The sequence below is a fragment of the Poromitra crassiceps genome, assembly GCF_964638095.1.
Source record: "Poromitra crassiceps genome assembly, contig: HAP1_SCAFFOLD_373, whole genome shotgun sequence".
Classification (NCBI taxonomy): domain Eukaryota; kingdom Metazoa; phylum Chordata; class Actinopteri; order Beryciformes; family Melamphaidae; genus Poromitra; species Poromitra crassiceps.
Window position 1 is genome coordinate 15269 of NW_028152031.1, and position 20510 is coordinate 35778.

The following is a 20510-nucleotide window of genomic DNA, read 5'->3' on the forward strand; positions in this document are numbered from 1 at the left end:
ACCAGAGGCCAGGGTGAACCGCGCAGCAGGCCCAGGGATCGCCTACCAAGGCCACCAGCCGCTCTCCTTGCCCAGAGAAGCCCAGCTGGACCGCAAAAGCCGACAACAAGACCGTACCGCGAGCAGACCGCTCAGCAGACCAAGAGGAGCAGAAGAAGCAGAAGAGCCACACCGCAGCAGATCCAACCAACTGCTGCAGACGAAAGACGCCCAAGACAGACCGTGGCCTGCAACCAGCCACAAAGAAGGACCACAGAGCACAGCACAACCCTCGACTCAACGAGCAGAGAGACTGCACGTCAACGCCCGGCATCATCTGCACCCCCAGCAGACGTCCGCTGCCCGCTTTTCCAGGCCAGGGTGAACCGCGCTGCAGGCCATCGCTCCCACAACCCAAAGCCATCCTCCCTACTGCGCGTAGGACAACTCTCCCCAACCAACAGGATCCCGCTCCACAGCGTGGAACACACGTGAGAGTTCATTCATGGTTTAATGGTTTTGGGCAGTTAGGGTTAAATTGCATTATCATATGTGTTGATTACAGTATCCTGTATGTTGATGTACCACGTTTGCACACTGTTGAATGATCTAGACGCCTGAAGGTGAGCGCTAAGTTCAGCAAGAACTTAGCGGCCACATTTGGGCCACTCTTCCTCTCTCCCTCTCCCTCTCTCCCTCCCCCACTCTCTCGGCCTCCCAGCTGAGCCCGTTCAACCGGGAGGGCTAAGCTTGGAACGGTCTAGAGAGGGTCAGAATGTCCGCCGCCCGCAAAAATACAGTTAAGCTGAATTAGAGAGTTTGATTAGTCACTCACACAGAGTGACCCAGGCTAGGCAGGCAGAGTGATCCCTTCCTAAATTCGGCAGAACCGCCATTTTGGAAAGGAGGCGGTTCCAGACCGCCCCCCAGCCACCTCTGTCTGACCGAGTCAATCCTTCCTCAACTTTGGCAAAACCGCCATTTTGAAAAGGAGGCGGTCTACACACGATCAGCCCGCCTCTCAGCCAATCCTGTGATTACATCACAGAGACAGCCAGAACGAGCCACTCCGCCCTCTCCTCCCTCCTTCTCCCTCTCACACACACACACACACACACACACACACACACACACACACACACACACACACAAGTACTAATTAACACACACACACACACATTCAGGCCTGCCAGCCAGGCAGACTTAAAGCACACACACACACACACACACACAATTGATAATGTTTGTTCACCTTAGGTATTAGCTATAGATGTGGTAGAGTATTAGTCATAAAAGTAAAATGTGATGAACTGATATTTTAATCATTATGTTAATGTCAATTGATATTGTGATTTATTAAATCTTTTTATTACATAATGCTATGAATCTTGGTGGTTATTCATGAGGTATTTTATCTGTGGAAATCTGTGACAGAAGCTTACGAACTTTGACCTTCAATTAACTGTACAATGTACACTGTATCACTATGAGACTGATATGACAATTTGGTTTGGTGTCTAAACAAGTCATAACTTGACTTTTAGACAGGTCTGTAGCCTTAACTACAGTGGTGCCCCGAATCTTACAGAGAATACAATATTTTCTGTCAAATCTAATAAATTTATGAATATTAATAATTCATAATTATTAATAATCATATTTCATAACCAAACCAGCTCCTGCGAGCACAACACCTTGGATTCCGTCTTCATGGTGGAGTATCCCCGTTTGCGTGCAGCGCGCGGCTTTTTCATTTGAGTCACAACACCTTCGTCCTGTAGTCTGTAATAGGACCCCGCTAGCCGGGCGCTTCTGGCTCATACGAGCGCATTAGCTAATGCGCTCGTAGGTCCCGCACAGAATCATTTTACCTGGAAATACTCACAGTGAGATGTCAGTGCAATTCGACTTAAAAGTCTCACTTCTGGAGCGATGAGGAAATGGAGTTTTGCCGAGTTTTCTCTTTCGGTGATGAAATAATTAAATGCTTGGCAGCTTAGATAGGAGAAAGCATCGAAATGCTGCCTACTTACCCCGCTAGCCGGGCGCAGAGAGCTTTCTCCTATCTAAGCTGCCAAGCATTTAATTATTTCATCACCGAAAGAGAAAACTCGGCAAAACTCCATTTCCTCATCGCTCCAGAAGTGAGACTTTTAAGTCGAATTGCACTGACATTTCACTGTGAGTATTTCCAGGTAAAATGATTCTGTGCGGGACCTACAGCAGCGAGGGTAGAGTGGGAAATGCCCTGACGGCGGTCTGATGAGGAAGTAACGGTGTGGCACTTCCATACTTTCTAATGTTACTGGACCAAATTCTGATAGTGAAACGGGTCATTTTGCGCAAGCTGTGTTGTGTACGGTAGCGGTGTTCACTTCCATGTAAACGCAGTCAGCGATAGGGGCTCACGCGCAAATGTCAGTGCAGGATAAGCCTCATAACCGGGATACTCAAGTCCATGTAAACGCAGTCACGATAAATACCCAATTGAGAGATTAATGCATTTATTGTGTTAACATATATTTTAAAAAGACAAAACCGAAATGTGAAGATATAGGCTAGGCTACACACTAAAAATAGGTCTACAACCCCTGAGAAATTCAGTGAGTTCAAAATGACCACCTATGGTCTTCCTAGGTAAAAAAAAAATATTTTCTTTGCCTTTTGTGTAATTCATATAAAAACGATTTTAAATGACAATACAGAAACTTTTAGGAAAAGTCAGCTACCAGCAGCGTTGTATTTTTAAATTCAACAAAGTTATTGCACATAATACATTTCAAAAAGGTCCAAATGACTGCTGTGGTCTTTCTAGTGCTAAAATGAACTTTTCAAGTGCACTTAATTCACAGCAGGCTATTGTGACGCCCGTGGTGGGCTTGTAGGCGTGCACTCAATTTAAAACCGACAACGCCACCTAGGTTTGAAGAGCCTAGGACTCTTTTAAATAACACAAAAAGGGATCTAAAACCAGGTTCGTTTCATCGGGTGGAGAGCAGTTAAAACCAGTGGTGTATCAAAAAAGGTGAAGAAGGACACAGTGCAAGGAATAAGAGTTTTTAATGGCTAAAATATAAAATGCAACAACATTGCTCACCTAAGTCTAAAAATAAAAGACAGGGGGTTAAAACTGCAGCAGCTAAAATGTCTTCGTTAAAATACAGCAACTCAAATGGTCCAGCTAAAACTCTGGGCCGAGCCCATGCTGGATGACTGGGGGAATCCGGAGTCCACCATGCAGGGGGGGCCTCCTCTCCTCTTCGGTCAGACCTACAGACACAAACTGTAGGGGAGTCAACCGTCCTTTGCTTACATCCTGCTTATTACACGTCTACACCACAAGCACATGGAACACCGAGAAGGTCAAAGACTTACGCGGAAGGGAGAGTTTACACTCTCCCTCTGCTGGCCGCTAGCGAGCGGTGCTCCAAGGCTGGGTTTGGGTTGAGTTTCGGTCTGGCCCACTGCTCCTTCTGGTCTGCTGCTGCTGGGCTGCTGCTTAGGTCTGCTGCTTCAGGTCTGCTGCTTCAGGTCTGCTGCTTCAGGTCTGCTGCTTCAGGTCTGCTACTGCTTCTGGTCTGCCGCTGCTGCCACTGCGATCTGCCACTGCTTCTGCGTCCCACTGTCAGTCACTGCATGTTTTCTGCAGGGAAACGGCACATCGGCGAGCCGGGGAAGCCTCACCCCGCCTGTGGGTCTCAGCAACCTAGGTGTGGGACAACGTTTGGGCATCCCCCCCTCTCTCCCATCCCCCGTCAGTCATCTACGGTGCGCCCATAGGTACGCAGGGAGAGAGAGGGGCCCAAGCCGCAACGGCTCAGTTGCCCACACCTTACCTTGCCCACAGGCAGGGCCGTCAGCTGCTCCCCTCTCCGCCGCTTCCCCTCAGTGTGTGTTTCCGTCCACTCAGTGTGTGTTTTTTCCTTGTCTGTGTTCCCCGTGCCTTCCTGTATCGACAGTTTATATACTTCCCCCAAACAGGTTAAGTCCCTCCTCTGGTGCTGTTCAATTGGTCAACTCAGCTCCATCTATTTTCTAATAGGCCCCCCGCACTGCCTGTCTTTCTTGTGCTCCATCCAGCACAGATTGGTGCCAATAGACAACAGGTGTGCAGTGGTGATCAAGCTTGAGACAATTAACACAAAACCACGTCTAGAAAATAAAAGCATGCATCAGTTCAAAAGGAAACATAACAACTCAAAAAATAATTAAACACTGCAAAAGAAAGAATAAAGAAATACAAAAACATTGTCTCACCGCCCGGCTCACACTATCATCATTCAAATAGCCTATAAAGCCATGATTTTAGATGAAGAAATCTGTCCAGATCTTTTGATCATGTAAGCTTCTGTTTCAGGATTTCTGGGACAAGCAAGCAGCCACATCTGTGCCTTGAAGGGCTCATCAGTGGATCTGCCCTGCTCAGTTACACATCCCACTTCAAGCAAGACATGGTATACTGTAGACTGGGAGGGCCAGAAGAAGAAGATCTCTGTAGATGATCGTGTTATGTATGACAAGTCTAAAGAGAGTAACTCCACTCTAACAATCAATGATTCCAGAGACATTGATGACAATACGTACTTTTGCGGAGATGCTACTGACTTCCTCAACTCAAAATGGAATTTGTCCAGTGGAATTTCTCTCAGTGTTACAGGTACAGTGGTTCTTTGTCAGTGATTTATTACTTTGAGAATAATATCAGTACATTTAACAGTCATTTGTCATTCCAGACCTCCAGGTGAAGGTGATTCCTGTCACAGCGACAGAGGGACAGAGAGTAACACTGATGTGTAGCACCAGCTGTGATCTGACTGAAAAGCCTCCAGTCTACCTCTGGTACAAGAATGGAGTGTTTCTCTATCAGGACTGGTCTCCCTGGTACCAACACCTGGTCAGCAGTGAGGAAGCAGTCAGATACTCCTGTGCTGTCAAAGGCTACGAGCAGCTCAGGACCCCTGAAGTCTCAGTGGGTCAGTGGTGACATTAGCTCATAACTTATTTGACATTAGAGAATTATGATAAAGGAACAAGAAAGACATATTTTCTTAAAAATAATAAAAGGGCTGTATATAGCTATGATGAAAAACCAAAATTATGACTAATAAATATTGTGATAAAATAAATGTTTAACTAATTATGCTCATTAATATAATGCTGTAATACAATGTATTCCCCCCTATAGGTTTCCACTCCAGTACTGTAATGAAGTTCATTAATATAAGAATGCATGTTGTGTCTTTTCCTGCAGATTCTGTCACATCAGCCTGCTTTAGTGTGACCTATGCTGAAGGGTGGATGTGTTCTTCTGAGCAGCCCTGCTCCATCACATATCCCACAGGTTAGAGACTAGCTGTTATCCATCCTGTTCACTCAGTAACTCACACAAGTATTTTAGTGCATTAAATAATCTAGAATGTTTATCAGCCTCTGTGGGCAAACAGTAATATTTCCCTCCACATCAACAGAACTTCTTATCCACAAGTCTATGGCAAAAGTTTTAAACATTAAACATTTTACCTTTTGTTACTGGCACAATTATGTCCTGTAATTTTTCTTAATAAGCCTGCTTTGCTATTTCACATTAAACATATAATCAAGAAAATTGCCATGTAACTGATGGAAAATTCCTCATCCCAACAGAACTACATGTTGAAGTGGGTCCTGATACTGTAACCAGAGATAAAAACGATGTCAAACTGACCTGTAACACCATCTGCACTCTGACTGACCGCAAACCCACCTACACCTGGTTCAAGAATGGACAATTGGAAAGCGTCGGAGACCACATCTCTACTTCCAAATCCTCTGTTGACAGCTTCTCCTGTGGTGTGATAATCCATAAGGATTTACGCTCTCCTGCAGTCTGTGAGTATGAAACAACTCACAGTACTGCAGAACTTCTGCTATGAAACCTTTGTTTGATTAGTCTGCAATGTTTAAAAGACAGTAAGAAACATGATCTGAGGGGTGTCTGGGCAGTAGAGGTAAAAGCACTCTGCTACCACTGCAGAGACCCGGGTTCAATGCCTGGTCGCGGTACCTCCAGGTTGGACAGACGTTCCTACAGATATGACCCGTGTCTGCGGGTGTGAAGCCGGTGGGGAATGAGTCCTGGTTGCTGGACTAGTGCCGCCTCTGGTCGGTCGGGGCGCCTGTTCCAGAGTGAGGGGAACTGGGGGGAATAGCGCGATCGCCCCCCGCACTACGTCCTGCCGGTAACTCCTCGCTCCTCGCAGGTGGAGCAATAGACCAGAGAGGCTAAAAGCGCACTGAGTGAGTGTGCTATTACCCTCTCTGGTCTACCGTATTTTGGATTACCAGAGGCCTGGGCCACTGTCAAGGTAGCCACGAGAAAACATATGGTTTCCGGCCAAGACTTCAACCCAATGATTCTGTTCCGATGACATCACTGGTCGACAACTTAACTCAAGTCAACTATCAATAAATGTCAAACTAAATGAATGTCTGCAAACTGTTTAGAGATTTTGGATATGTGCGAGATCATGTGCAAAAAAAGATTTTCTTTGGTGAAGTGCCCCTTTATTTATTGTTTTGTCTTATAAAGATATTAGGAGGTTAGGGTGGAGAGCGTGTGCATCTGCATGTCATGTGTTACACTCTCCAGGAAAAACTCCTCACACAGGGGGGTCTGGGTACTGTGAGCACATCAGGAATTGACAATTTAATGGCAGAATTTGAAGAAAATGGGAGGGGGGGTAAAACAAATATTTGGGGTGTCCTTGTGGCTCTGTGGTTAAGGCACATACTATATTTAAAAGTGATATTCAATCATTCAAAGTGAGATTTCACTTTTACTCTTTCATCTATATTTCAGGTACTGAGGGTAAGAACTGCTGGAGTGTGAATTACGTCAGCAGGAGAATCTGTGCCCTGGAAGGCTCTTCAGTGGACATTTCTAGTGATTACTCATATCCTAGTGACCAGCAGTCCAAGCCTAAATTAGGTTATAGTATAAGGACACCTGGTATGGTGCTTAGTGAAAGTCTGATAGAAGATGCACGTCATGTGTATCATGACAACATGGAGAACCAACACGTCCTGAGAATCACAAACCTGACAAAAAGTGACTCAGCAGAATACACATTCAAATTCCTAATAGATGACCGGGAAAAGCAAAAATCTGGTGCTCCTGGAGTCACTTTAATTGTGACAGGTAAGTCTTCATTTTTGTTGTGTCATTTTATCTTCTAATGAGCATCATTTCCTGATGGGGGCTCATTGTGAGCCTTTCTGTGAATTCTAGACTCATCTGTGATTTCAATCATGAAATAAGAACATCCTTCCATAATTTTGTCCCGATTGAAATATATCTTTAACACTGAGTGATCAGTCTAACCATCTCTCAGCCCTGAAGGTTCAGGTGACTCCATCTGCTGTGGTGACAGAGGGCCAGAGAGTAACACTGACCTGTAGCACCAGCTGTCCTCTGGCCGACAACACCACCTACCTCTGGTACTACAACAGACGACCTCTGACCTCACCAGAGAGCCAGCACAAACACCTGGTTCTGGACCCAGTCAGCAGCCAGCATGCAGGAACCTACTCCTGTGCTGTCACAACCCTCCAACACATCAACTCCCCTGAAGATACGCTCACTGTCACAGGTGAGTACGGCTTTAAGATATTTCATGAGGTGTGTTTAGGTGTTACAGGTACAGGTTTTGCATTTGAACTTCATAACTGTTCCTTTTTGTGGTATCACATTATGCACAATTCTCTGCATTGGTAAGAATCACAAACATATTACATCACTTACACAATAAGAACATATTTCTTTCTGACTGGTGGATATTTTATTAACATCTGTATAAAGCTAATATCAAGCCAGACCCTTCAAAAAGTGAGTCCTCTGGTGAAACAGTATGTAGCAGATCAGCGACATTGACTTGCAGCAATGATGTTAAGTATATCTGTTTCAAGAAGACTGTAAATCAAGATCTTAAATCTATTATTACCTTTGCTGAAGATGAATGCATGCAGGTAGATGCTCCACCACTGGAATAATCAGAGAATTACAGTAAATGGGATAGATTAGATTTGGTATTGTATGGAAGTGATTTGTAGATCAATCAGGCATCTACAGTCTTTCTGGAGTCCAAGTGACAGAAATCTATTGTGATGGACAACTTCACTCCTTAACATCAATAAATGAACTTAAAAAACTGTTCCACCTAATTCACATTTAATTTGATCACAGACACAGAGACATGGACTATAGCAGCAGCTGCAGGAACCGCTGCTGTTCTCCTAGCTGTCATACTCCTCTCTGTCTTCCTGTGGATGAGGTGAGCTGTGCTCTGTTTCAGAACAATGACATTCAATCTCTTGTCTAAAATGTATTCATTCATTTACTCATTCATTCATTCATTCATTCATTCATTCATTCATTCATTCATTCATTCATTCATTCATTCATTCATTCATTCATTCATTCATTCGTTACACTAACCAGAAGAAAGAGGACCTCCACTCAACCTCCTGGACCTGGGACAACAGACATATGAGCAGGTGAAGTACAATAATTAAACAATTCCATTGCAAAAATATAAACATTGTGCATGTTTCTGTCTTGTTTGGGAAATGTTACAGCTTTTCTCCCTTGCTCTTATTTCTTAAATTGCTCTGTCATAAATATCTTTCTAGTGAACAGAAATATATTTTCTTTATTTGTATGGGCACTGCAGCTTTGACCTTTGTATTGGTAGTTGCTTGTCATGATGGCAATGTAGGAATTAAAGCATCTTGTAATTATAGGTTAGACTGAAGTATGAGTTTACACTATCAGCCTTTTGTTAAATATGAAATGTCAGCATGTCGTCCACCACCGATATGATGGAGACCAGAACTACATTGACTTGCAAACACTGTACCAAACAATGGCTGTCTGCACCTTCAATATAAAAAATATTGCTATTGAGAATCAGCTTTCAAAAGCCCAAATCAGTCTAACCTAGTTGTGATCATTTTATGTTGTTCTGGATAAAAGGGATCAGCCAAAATACTAAAATGCAATGTAATGTAAAATAATGATAATAATGTGTTCTATGTTCTCTACCCAGTTAAGCCACCCTGGTGCTGTGTATGACACCATATCCGCTGTACGCCAGAGCCCCATCCCCATGCAGGGGCGTTTCTAGGGTCTGAAGACATTGGGGGCTTAGCCCAGCCCTCTTTAGGGAGGTTGTTGGGGTAATTGGTAATTGTACACAGGTAATTGTACACATTTCAAGCAATTTGAGATGAATACTGAAAAACTAAATCAGTTGTTCTCAAAGTGGGGTCTGAGGACCACCAGGGGTCCTTAAGAGAGTTCCAGATAGTCCCCATAGTAAATTCATGTTCAACTTCAGCATTAGCCTTGATTGACAAACTGAGAAGGAACCTATAAAGAAGCAAAATACATCACTCACATCCATGTGTTGGGCAGTAAGTAACACGTTACTAGTTACTAGTAACGTGTTATTATTATAATATTACTTTTCCCAGTAACGAGTAGTGTAATAAATTACTAATAAAATTGCAGTAATAATATTACTGTTACCCCAAGATAAAACAACTCGTTACATCCTTACTTTTGTTTATTCCATTCCGTGATTGCGATGTGCTGCAAAATGACATGTAGTCGACGTTCACGTGACCAAACAAGCTCCAAGCATCTCCAAGCAGCATGTCATATAAGGTTAGTGTACAACAATGCGTGACGTCACCGTGTTAGGTTGGAAGCAGAGCCATAGAGGAATGTCCGCCTTCAGCGGCTGGATATTTTCCCATTACTTGGGAAAGTAATGGGACAACTAAGGTGACAAGAACATCAAAGTGAAATATAACCTGTGTCCAGATACTAAGACTTTCCACTGCGAAAAACACCTCAAACCTCCTAAAACACATAACGTTAACGTTACGAGAACAGCACAATATGAAGCTCATGGACTAGACTACCACCAAAGGTGAGCACAGAAACCATAAAGCTATTAAAATACAGAGAAATGTAATGGTAAATCTGACAAGGGCACACTGTCCACTGCTGGCGGACATTTCATTTATTGGCTTTTATCGGTTGGTAACATTGCTATTATTGTCAGGTTAATGTTGCAGGTCTAATGTACAAACTTGTTATGCAAAGATGTACATTTTGTATTGAGAATGTGTTGGCAGTGCACTTACTGCGTTGTTGATAACAGAAGCTGTTTAAAAGATTGCGTCTTGTCATCAATTTGAGCCAGCTGTGCTCTTCATCAAGCATGTAACTTATGGATTCATACTAGCTAGTTTGAAGCTTTAGCTGTGCGCCGACAAAGTGATTAGACCTGTATTCACACATACGCGTCTGAATTTTGATGAGAAAGGATGCAAATACCAATTTTGTGGGGTGTAACGGAAAAGTAATATAACGAGTAGACGAATTACTGTTGGCATGGAGTAATAAGTAAAGTAATATTACTTTAAAAAAGAGTAACGAGTAACGAGTAATATATTACTTTTTTAAGGTAACGAGCCCAACACTGCTCACATCACAGTGTTTGGATTTTACAATCAAAGGTGAAACAACACAGATACTGTATGATGGTTTATAGTGGGACTTTCCGTGCCTGCCCCATTCACTTCAATACAACTGTCCCCAAAGTCTAGCCCCAATGCAACATTTGAACACTGTGATGTCTCTTCCTTCTATATAGGTTACTTGCACACAGAGAGGAAGCAAATTGTTGCATTCCTGATCAACTATAGGCTATCATATCATGTTATATTTGAGGGCTTTAAAGCATGAATGACAGATGAATAGATCTGGGGGCTATTAGAAAAAACAGTTCATAAAACATTCGGGGCTATATATAGCCCCCAATGCCCAGGCCTAAAGACACCCATGCCCATCCCTGCTGCACAGGGCAAACCAACAGAGCAGCCTAAGCTTCACTAAGCAGTGCCCACTTTTCTAAGAACCAGGAAGTTCCTCTCTACTCCACCGTCCTATCAGCTCAGCCCCAGAGACAGGAGGAGGTTCCTCTCTACTCTGCCGTCCAATCAGCTCAGCCCCAGAGACAGGAGGAGGTTCCTCTCTACTTCCCCGTCCAATCAGCTCAGCCCCAGAGACAGGAGGAGGTCTAGTATGCTGCTGTCAACTTCAACAGACCCAACAGTGATGCTGAGTGAGCACTGAGAGGAGGAGGCGCTAGTATAGCGACCAGGACATGCCCTTAATCCGGCTTCCCACCCGCAGACACGGCCAATTGTGCCTGTATGGACGCCCGACCAAGTCGGAGGTAACTCGGGGGCTCGAACCTGTGACCCTCGTGTTGGTAGGAAGGGAATCTACCGCTGCACTACCCGGACGCCCAAAAACCTTATTTTATTGAAATCTTAATTTGTGCTCGTGAAGTGAGATCATCTTGTTTTAATTGAATGTATTATTATAATAACATTCAGCTTGTTTAAAATAATTGGATCTCCCCTACTTCAGTTTATTGCCACTTTTTGGATACTCATGAAACAAGATGAATTGTGTTATAATAAAGTAACTGAAATCATCTCACCCCACTGCAGATATTATTTTAATAATATATTTAATATTCATATTATTTTCAGACTCAACAGATTATGGTTATGATGGAGATTATGATGGAGATTTTTTTGCATTGAATGTAATGTAGTAGTTTGTTGTGATGCTTAGTGCTAACAACAAGCTGTTACTCTTGTTAGCTGTTTTGAGCTTGTATTTGGTAACATGTGTCTCTAGATGTTAAGCAGCTTTAAATGTAGCATTGATAGGTGGTGACAGTGAAAACCCCAAACAGGTTTTCTTTAAAATAATGTTTCTTGCTGTTCCACGTGTAACACATCATATAATGTTTGAGTATTTCTTTATGAATCTTATGAAAGCATGCTCAAAATGAACCAGTTTCTATAGCTTTTCCACTCAGGCTATCCACAGACACTCCACTGCAGTTAAAGCTCAAAACCATTTAGCATAATCCACCGTATCCAGTAGCTGTTTCATTGTGTTAACAGTGTAAATGCTAATGTTTTCAGCTACATGTCAGTTGGAGTGTCAGTGTTATAAAGTATAAAGTGGAACAGATAGAAATCTGTGTCTGTCATGCACAGTTTGAGGCTATGTTGTTGAAACTGTTAATGTTGCAAACTGGAGAATCTTCAGTGGTCTCCTCCAAAACCACAGCTTACGTTCCCTTGAGCCAGGCACTTCACCCCAGATGTTCCAGTGTTTGTTCAGTGACCAACAGAGCAGACTACTTCTCTCTACAGTTCATGTGTGGTATTGTGTGTGTGGAGCAGAGTGTTACTGAGAGAGTGGATGGCTCAATAAAGCTTCAATCAAATAAAGTGGCAGAGTGACTTTCCTTTCCTTTTTACTGGGAACAACATCCAGTCCTTCAGTTAACAGGCGAAAGTCTCTGATTCATGTGTTGATTTCTTTTACATATTACAATCAAATCTTTCCACTCTGTGAACATAAAATTGATCCTTTTAAAAATTGAGCACGTCTGTCTTGAAAATTGGCCTCGTCTCTCTTGGAAAAATAATGAGCTTAATTAAATGTCTGTGGGGCTACCTAGATAAATATAGGTTAAAGGTTAAATTGAAAGAATACAGTGGAAGTAAAACTGCTAAAAACGTCCTCTCTTGGCTCATTTCCACCGCAGGTAGTAGCGCGATCCCGCTCCGCTCGACTCGATAAATGGTCTCATTCCACCACTAAAAACTATCCCAGCCCTGGTTGTATTGGGGTCGAGTCGTGCTACTTTTAGTACCTGCCTCGTCGTGGTTCTATTCTGTGAACCCCGGTTCATACGGTGACGTGAAAACATTGTTGACGACTGATTGGTCAGGCAGAATCGCGTTTACTCTGTCTACTGACTGTCATATGCAATGCTGGTGGCTGCATACCAGTTTAGTGGGCTTACCTTCTCTTCTGTTATGTATATTTCCATCAGTCTTTTGTGTTGCTGCCTTTGCCTCCGGTGAAATAAAATCGTGGCAATTGTCTGAGAAAAAAGTCCGCTGCTCGCTCAGGGAGCTCTGTAGCTGAGTGGAGGCTGCAGCGCTCCGCTAGGCCGCAGCGGGTGTTTGGTGAAGCCGCGGTCTTGCCTGGTGAGAGGCCGCGGGGTAGAGGCTTCACTCTGTTGCGCCTCTCCCGTCCCCGCACAGCGCAGCGCATGCCTGTGAGTTTGACTAACTACAAAGTGATATCCATTCTCCTGGTCGATTGTCACATTCGCCCATGTACACTGTAGGTCATTTAGAGGCACCAGTATTTCATAAACAGTTTAAAAGTTCTGTGGATGGATTTAATTGTAATGTTATGTTATAGCCTACTTCAGCTATAAGCGAAGGACAGATATGCGGTCGCTATGACGACCAGCAGTGGGCAGGGGTGGGTGGGGGCAGATGATCCGCGGTGGAAGCAAACCGTCCATCAAGCCGATACGATTAGAGCCGAGTGGTGACGAGCTGTGCAGGGCAGTAAAATGTGGTGGAAATGAGCCATATGTCAGGGGTGTCAAACATACGGTCCGAGGGCCAGAACCAGCCCACCAAAGGGTCCAATCCGGCCCACAGCATGAGAAGTCCTTCAATCCAATGTGATGCACTTGTGAAGGCTAAGAGGTACCAGGTTTCAGGAGCAAGTTAAATAATAAGTAGCCTATTCATGTTTTCTGTATTCATCACTAAATGCTCAATTATTTTCATTACCCTTGACTATAGAGAATTGCACAGTTCCAGTCCATTATAATGCAGTTACAGACAGTATTTGAGAATGTGTTCATGATAGCTGAAATGTGGAGGTTTTGTCATTTCTATGTTGTTATTGATTTTCTTTGTCTGGCCCACTGGGGACCAAATTAGGTTACATGTGGCTTGTGAGCTAACATGAGTTTGACACCCCTGCTCTATGTTGATAAGAAGCAAGAACAAGAAAGATCTTCAGCTGTTATGTCTTTATGGGGTTGTGGTGGATTACAGTAGAATTAAGTCATCAAATGTAATGATTTGGCTCATTACAACATAACAAGGCTAATCTCAAAGGCTATATTCTAGTGCCAGCCCTCCACCTCCATAGAGCTGAACACTCACGTGACATCTCCTGCCCCAGAAGATAGTTCCTCATTCATTTTATCCATAAACATTTCGAAAAATCAGTTATAAAGGCTGGAACCAAGCCAACCAGTGGCATACTGAATCTGCATGAGTGACCATAAAACATTTCAGTTGGAGCAAAAACAAAAAATAAAAAGCAGGGAGGGGGGGGGAAATCATAACATTTGATAAAAGTGCCTGGGAAATTATCCAAATGGTCTTGAAACATTTCAAAAGGGCAAAAAAAATCCCTTCTCAAAAAAGATAATTTCCTACCCTGCCCCCCCCCCCCCCCTACACACACACACACACACAGAGGAAATGTGGTGTGTGAGCTGCACATCCCCCCTCCCCCACCCACCCAGTTTCCACCAAGTCCTGCCCTACTCTTGCTCTGATTGGCTTACCCTGATATCTCCCCTAACTTTAACCAATCGTACACTCTTCCTGCCTAAACCCAACCAACAATCATCACTCCCCATGCTTAACTAAGGGAGGGACTTGGTGAAAAAGGGGTGGGGGAAAAATCATGTGTTAGCTGCTCAGGTGGTGGGCCTATCCTGGTGCAGGAAGTGAAGATGTTGCTCACTGACTGATGTTTCACTGGTCAAGTTAACGTGTTAAAGTCATCATGTTGCTGTTTGGCTGCAGTTTCAGTTTGATAGAAAACAACAGAAAATAATAGATACTCATCTTTACCACCCATTCTACCATCTCCGGAACATCTAGGTGTCATTCACACTGTGGGCACTTTTTGAAATGGACAATTTTGTCCCCATCACTTTTTAAGAGTCTGTTAAAGAATGTTCTGAAAAATAGCTTAGAATGGCATATGAAGCGGGTTGTTATAGTCTCCTATCTGAAATAAAGGAAGCCTGTCGATTGTCTGCTGGCTGCTGCTTCCACTGCACAGCAGATGTGTGACTTTCATGTCACACTTTGCACACGTGTGGTCGTCATTTATCGAAAACCTCCTTGCCTTGCGTGCACTGGGGGTGGAGGGGCGTTCCGGTGTGTCTCGGCCCGGTCTTCGCTCTCACATCTTACGGGGGTGGGGGCCATCGGTGCTCTCCATCATTGGTTGAGGGAGGTCAGAATAGTTTAGGGTAGGCTATAGATTAGCTCCAGCCTAACTGTAGGCTGTGGATTAGCTAGACCAGAGGATTCCAAAATCTGAGACCATGGGCCTCCTCTCGGAAAAAGCTCCATGGAAAAAGCTGCCTTCACTCTTATTCAAATTACTAGAATAACTCAAACTGAAATAACTCAAATAAATCACCCCCACTCACTGAGCCTCCCCTGAAACTGTTTTGAACGCCCTGGGGAGGCCCACCTCCCACTTTGGAAACCTCTGAGCTGGACCTTTTTGGCCCATTGTCAGCGCTGGTATTAGCGTGGCTAGTTCTCCATAGACATTTCGATAAATCCAAATATAACGAGTTTTAAGGCTCGAACTAAGCCAACACATGATCCAGGAAATACAGCAAGACAGCCAATCAAGCAGCAGCACCAAGCGACCAGCAGGCAGCAGGCGTCTACACACGAAAAACGCCGCTGAACGTTGAAAAACATCTGCACGGGGCATCAGTGCTGTCTGGCGTGTTTATGAGCTCGGTGGCAGATGCCCATAAATCTGAATTATCTTTGCAAATAAACATGCAAAAATTAGACGCAAAATATATGCTGTATCTTAGTCTAATGTAGATGCAACTTTGTAACATGCATTCCAGAAATATCACCATTCATGATATCTCTGCCCTGGTTCATTCATGATGTCTCTGCCCTGGGTCTTTCCCCTCCCTGCACAGCCGAACTGAGAGAGCCTGCCCCAGCTGACAGTCGTGCTGGGGGCAGGGGACATCCCCTGGTTGCCCCCAAATAGTGATTTTCTGCTGAAATGCTGTTATAACGAGCTGTTATAACGAGCAACAGTCCTTTGCCTAATTTTTGATTGGCTATTTTAAGTGAAGTAATATTAATATTTGATCTTAAAACGCTTCATTTTGAGGGCTATATGATGTATTTTACCATGAGCCCTGACACCCTACACCTACACATGAGCACACAAAACGGAGGGGGTAGAGCCAAGTGGTATGGCCGTGGGGGGGGGGGGTTTGGATTGGGCCAAAGTGACCACAGGTCAGGCACTTGTACTCACAATCCTGTGCTTCAAAGACCTGAGCTGAAGCTCTCCACCTCCACTTTGGTGTTCAGGGGGAAACCAAATAAAGGGTTAAAGGGTTAAAGTTCCATAATTGTCCCCCTGCTGAAAGCTGGATTTGTACCTTCTAATGCAGGGTTTCTCGGCTGGTGGGTCGGGATGAAGGCATTGTGTATTACTGCACTATTTTTGGCTAAATACATTTGAATGGTATAAAAAAAACAATTGGGTCGTGAGTTAATGACTACAGGCTCTGAACAGACAACAACAAAACTGAACAGAAACGTTTCGGCTACAAAGCCATCTTCAGTCATGGCTTTGTAGCCGAAACGTTTCTGTTCAGTTTTCTTTCTTTTGTTTCACATGGTAGCACCTTTGTATTGTTTTGTATATTCATTTATGGACCATTAAACATATGGCATCTTCACATCCGTGAACCTTGATTGATTGATTGATTGATTAGTTTATTTGGTCATATTGTTCCAGAAATCAATAATCAATACAAGAATTTTCATGTGGATCAAACAGGACCAAAAGGTGTAGACTGAAGCCGGGGCTTATTATGTCTACCCTTTTAACACAGTCTCAAAAAGCCTTTGTAGTGCAAAAGAAAATATTTAGAGAATGAAAGAAACGAAATAAAGAAAAATAAAAAATTAAATAAAAAATGTTAATCAAACTGGCGTTGTCTCGGCTAAGAAGCATCGAAATTCCATAATATATAATGTAATATATATATAAACATATATCTATATACATATATATATAACCTTTGGAGTGGACATTCCATTTTTTCTATCAGTGTGTGAGCTTCTCCTGGTTCCTTTTGTTTTGTGAAAATAATTATTCACCATGATATACTACGGATATGAGAGTAACGAGAACACTTAAAATCTCAAATAATTTCAACATTTTCAACCTTCTTTGGCTCATTACCAACAATGTGTAGCAGCAACATGTGAAGGGTTCTCCCAGGCCGCCTCTTTTTAAGCGGTGCAGCCGCTTCTATAAGTGACATGTGTGTCCGTTCTGACACGGACCATCTGTATGTAGAGTATGTACAGTATTACAGTATGTATGTCTGTCCTGTGGGCCCCAGCCCCACAATTGTTGATTTGTATAGCACATTTCATACACAGAGGCAATTCAAAGTGCTTCACATAAAATGGTTGACAGGAAAATAAAAGAATAAAAGAAGAGAATAACATGGACATTTAAAAGCATCACAACAAAACTTTAAAAAAGAGTATAAAAAGGGCATTAAGCAACAGGCGCAACAGTTGCAAAAAGAGCTAAAAACGTATAGGGGACTCAATGGATTTGCATAATAGAATAAATCAGTTTATCTATATTGAGTCCCCCGACATCATGACTATAAGCATGACTACACACACATAAAACTCAGGTCTGGGTACGGTGTCCTCTTTTCCTCTATACTGCAGTTTGGACGCCAAGCATACCCCCGCTTGAACCTTGCGTCATCTGTTGTCCGTCGACAAACAGGCCATTTTTTTTCTCTAAAACTTTTTTCTCTAAATACATCAACTGCCCCCGACTGATGATGTCATGCCCCACAATCATCAAGTGATGTGACTGATGATGTCATGCCCCACAATCTTTGAGTGATGTGACTGATGATGTCATCATGTCCCACAATCTTTGAGTGGGCCAGTGGTGACTGATGATGTCCCACTTATAGGTGGATTATGACATGACAGGCCCCTGGACCTGGATGCATAAAGCCCCTCCCCCCTCCTCACAGCGCACAATTTAGGCCAGAATAACAACTAGACTCTGGGCTGGATTATTCATATATCGCATCAGGCGAGTGCTTCGGGGCACCAGCTAATCTGCCTTGTTGGTGGGGCACCACCCATTAAAATTCAGTTGTTTATAAGCTTTGTCATATTTTCTTTATATATTAGCCATACTCCACGGCCAAAATTAATATTGAATACTAAGAGAATATATGCATAATGAGAATCATGATCACATTCGAATGTGTCCAGTTCAAGCATTTTGTGTGGTGAGAGAAAATCTGTTCACTGGGGGAACTTTGAGAAGGCAGGCTGAAAACTACTTCCTCAAGTGTGTTCACCACAGTCAGGCTTTTCTTAACCCTGCCAGTTAACTGTGGGTGAGAGATCTTCCCTGCCCCTAACTGTAGACTCAGGGTGACAGATTGTTTTCACAACTTAAATGACTTTAGAACGAAGTGGTCGAGTTGATGCTTGTGGAAAAGTTTTCTCTTTGAACTGGACGTGCGGTATGTGATATAACAACCATAATAATGAATAGTCTACAGCATTGCAATATATTCAGTGGGCCACGCCATCCGATGACGGTCTGGAAAAAAAATACAGAGCAGTAAGAATTTGGTGGCTTAAAACAACTGAGTTGGTTAGTTTTACACCAACTTTGCTGGCTGGCCGTGTTCAGATCTTCAAGCCAATCACAGTGCTTAAAAACATGAGGCCCACCCAACCGGCAAGCCGGGCACAGTTTAGTCTGAGCCATGGAGCTGACAGAACAAGGATGGTTGGTGTCCAGCTGATTGAGGTGGGCTGCATCAGGACTAAAGTCCAGGTTCATCCCATTGTCTCAATGTGCTGCTGCTTTCACCTTCTGCAGGTCCCACTGTCACATCATCTCACCTGAAGTGACTGCTTGCTACAGTTATTGAGCTTTGTCTTTGGTGGAATGGAGCCTTGTCTGTGGTGCTGAAGTTGCATTAGATCTCTGTAATGTGTTGTTTGTTTGTCTGTCTGTCTGTCTGTCTGTCTGTCTGTCTGTCTGTCTGTCTGTCTGTCTGCCTGTCTGTTTGATTAAGTCATGCTCTGTAATGGTTTGGCATTGCAGTCTAAGCCTACAGTCTAATCCTACAGTCTAAGCCTGCAGTCTAATCCTACAGTCTAAGCCTGCAGTCTAAGCCTACAGTCTAAGCCTGCAGTCTAATCCTACAGTCTAAGCCTGCAGTCTAAGCCTACAGTCTAAGCCTACAGTCTAAGCCTGCAGACTAAGCCTGCAGTCTAAGCCTACAGTCTAAGCCTGCAGTCTAAGCCTACAGTCTAAGCCTGCAGTCTAAGCCTGCAGTCTAATCCTACAGTCAAAGCCTGCAGTCTAAGCCTACAGTCTAAGCCTGCAGTCTAAGCCTGCAGTCTAAGCCTGCAGTCTAAGCCTGCAGTCTAAGCCTGCAGTCTAAGCCTGCAGTCTAAGCCTGCAGTCTAAGCCTGCAGTCTAAGCCTACAGTCTAAGCCTGCAGTCTAAGCCTGCAGTCTAAGCCTACAGTCTAAGCCTACAGTCTAAGCCTACAGTCTAAGCCTGCAGTCTAAGCCTGCAGTCTAAGCCTACAGTCAAAGCCTGCAGTCTAAGCCTACAGTCTAAGCCTGCAGTCTAATCCTACAGTCTAAGCCTGCAGTTTAGTCTTCATTCAGGCCTTTGAAAAATTATGATGGAAACAATACATTTTAGCAAGGTGTCTTTGATATATTTATTTTCTTTTTTCTTCATTATTTTATTTGACAGGGACAATGGACAGTCAGAGACTGTCCCAGACTTAGCTAAGAAGCTAAATTTCATCTGCAGTCCCTGGGTCCCTAGATGATACAAGGACAATCAAAAACACAATAAAACAGTTACAATGTAAATCTGATACACATGCATGTACATGCATGTACATAATCTAATTTAAGTAAAAAAGCATAAAATACAACACCAACAAAATTAAAGATAAAATAAAAGATGCACTGTTTAGCATTGGTTCTTAATGATTACATGATTGTTGGGATTTCAGCCATGATTCTAGTTGTTATTTTAAACTAGTGAAGTTAGGGCTTTGTCTGATGCTACTGGGAGTAGAGTATGAGTTGGATTCAAATGTAATACAGTGTTTCTGTGTGTAAAGCCTAAAATGGTGTTTGTAGGCTCAAGTCAATCTATGGTGTAAACTAGTAATTTGTTGTTTGGTAGCCGGCTACTCCTCCGGGTTAATGTGTATATGTAAAAACGTACATCTATACTTACTGTTTTCTGTGGGGGGTGGGGGGAAATGTCCATGGACCACAGTAAGGTCCATGGACCACAGTTTGGGAACCAATGTCCTAGGGTTCCACACTGTTAATCCTGGCCTGACTAAGGGCTAATGTACACCGCCTCCGGAATAGATGCGGTACGACTCCGGTACGGCTGCGAACAGACCAACACTCATGTACATGTAATCTGTATGGACGTATGCGGGATCCGACAAAAATAG

The 20510-nt window shown here is 43.4% G+C and overlaps 1 protein-coding gene across 1 annotated transcript in view; it reads left to right on the forward strand.

The window, feature by feature from the left end:
* Positions 1-6830: 6830 nt before the first annotated feature.
* LOC310770784 (uncharacterized protein) overlaps positions 6831-20510 on the forward strand; it is a 29376-nt gene continuing 15696 nt past the window's right edge. Inside the window, exons 1-2 of the mRNA XM_083663491.1 lie at positions 6831-7156; positions 7350-7607. Of these exons, the coding sequence (XP_083519617.1) occupies positions 6970-7156; positions 7350-7607 (445 nt within the window). The 5' untranslated portion in view covers positions 6831-6969. The remainder of the gene's footprint in view (positions 7157-7349; positions 7608-20510) is intronic.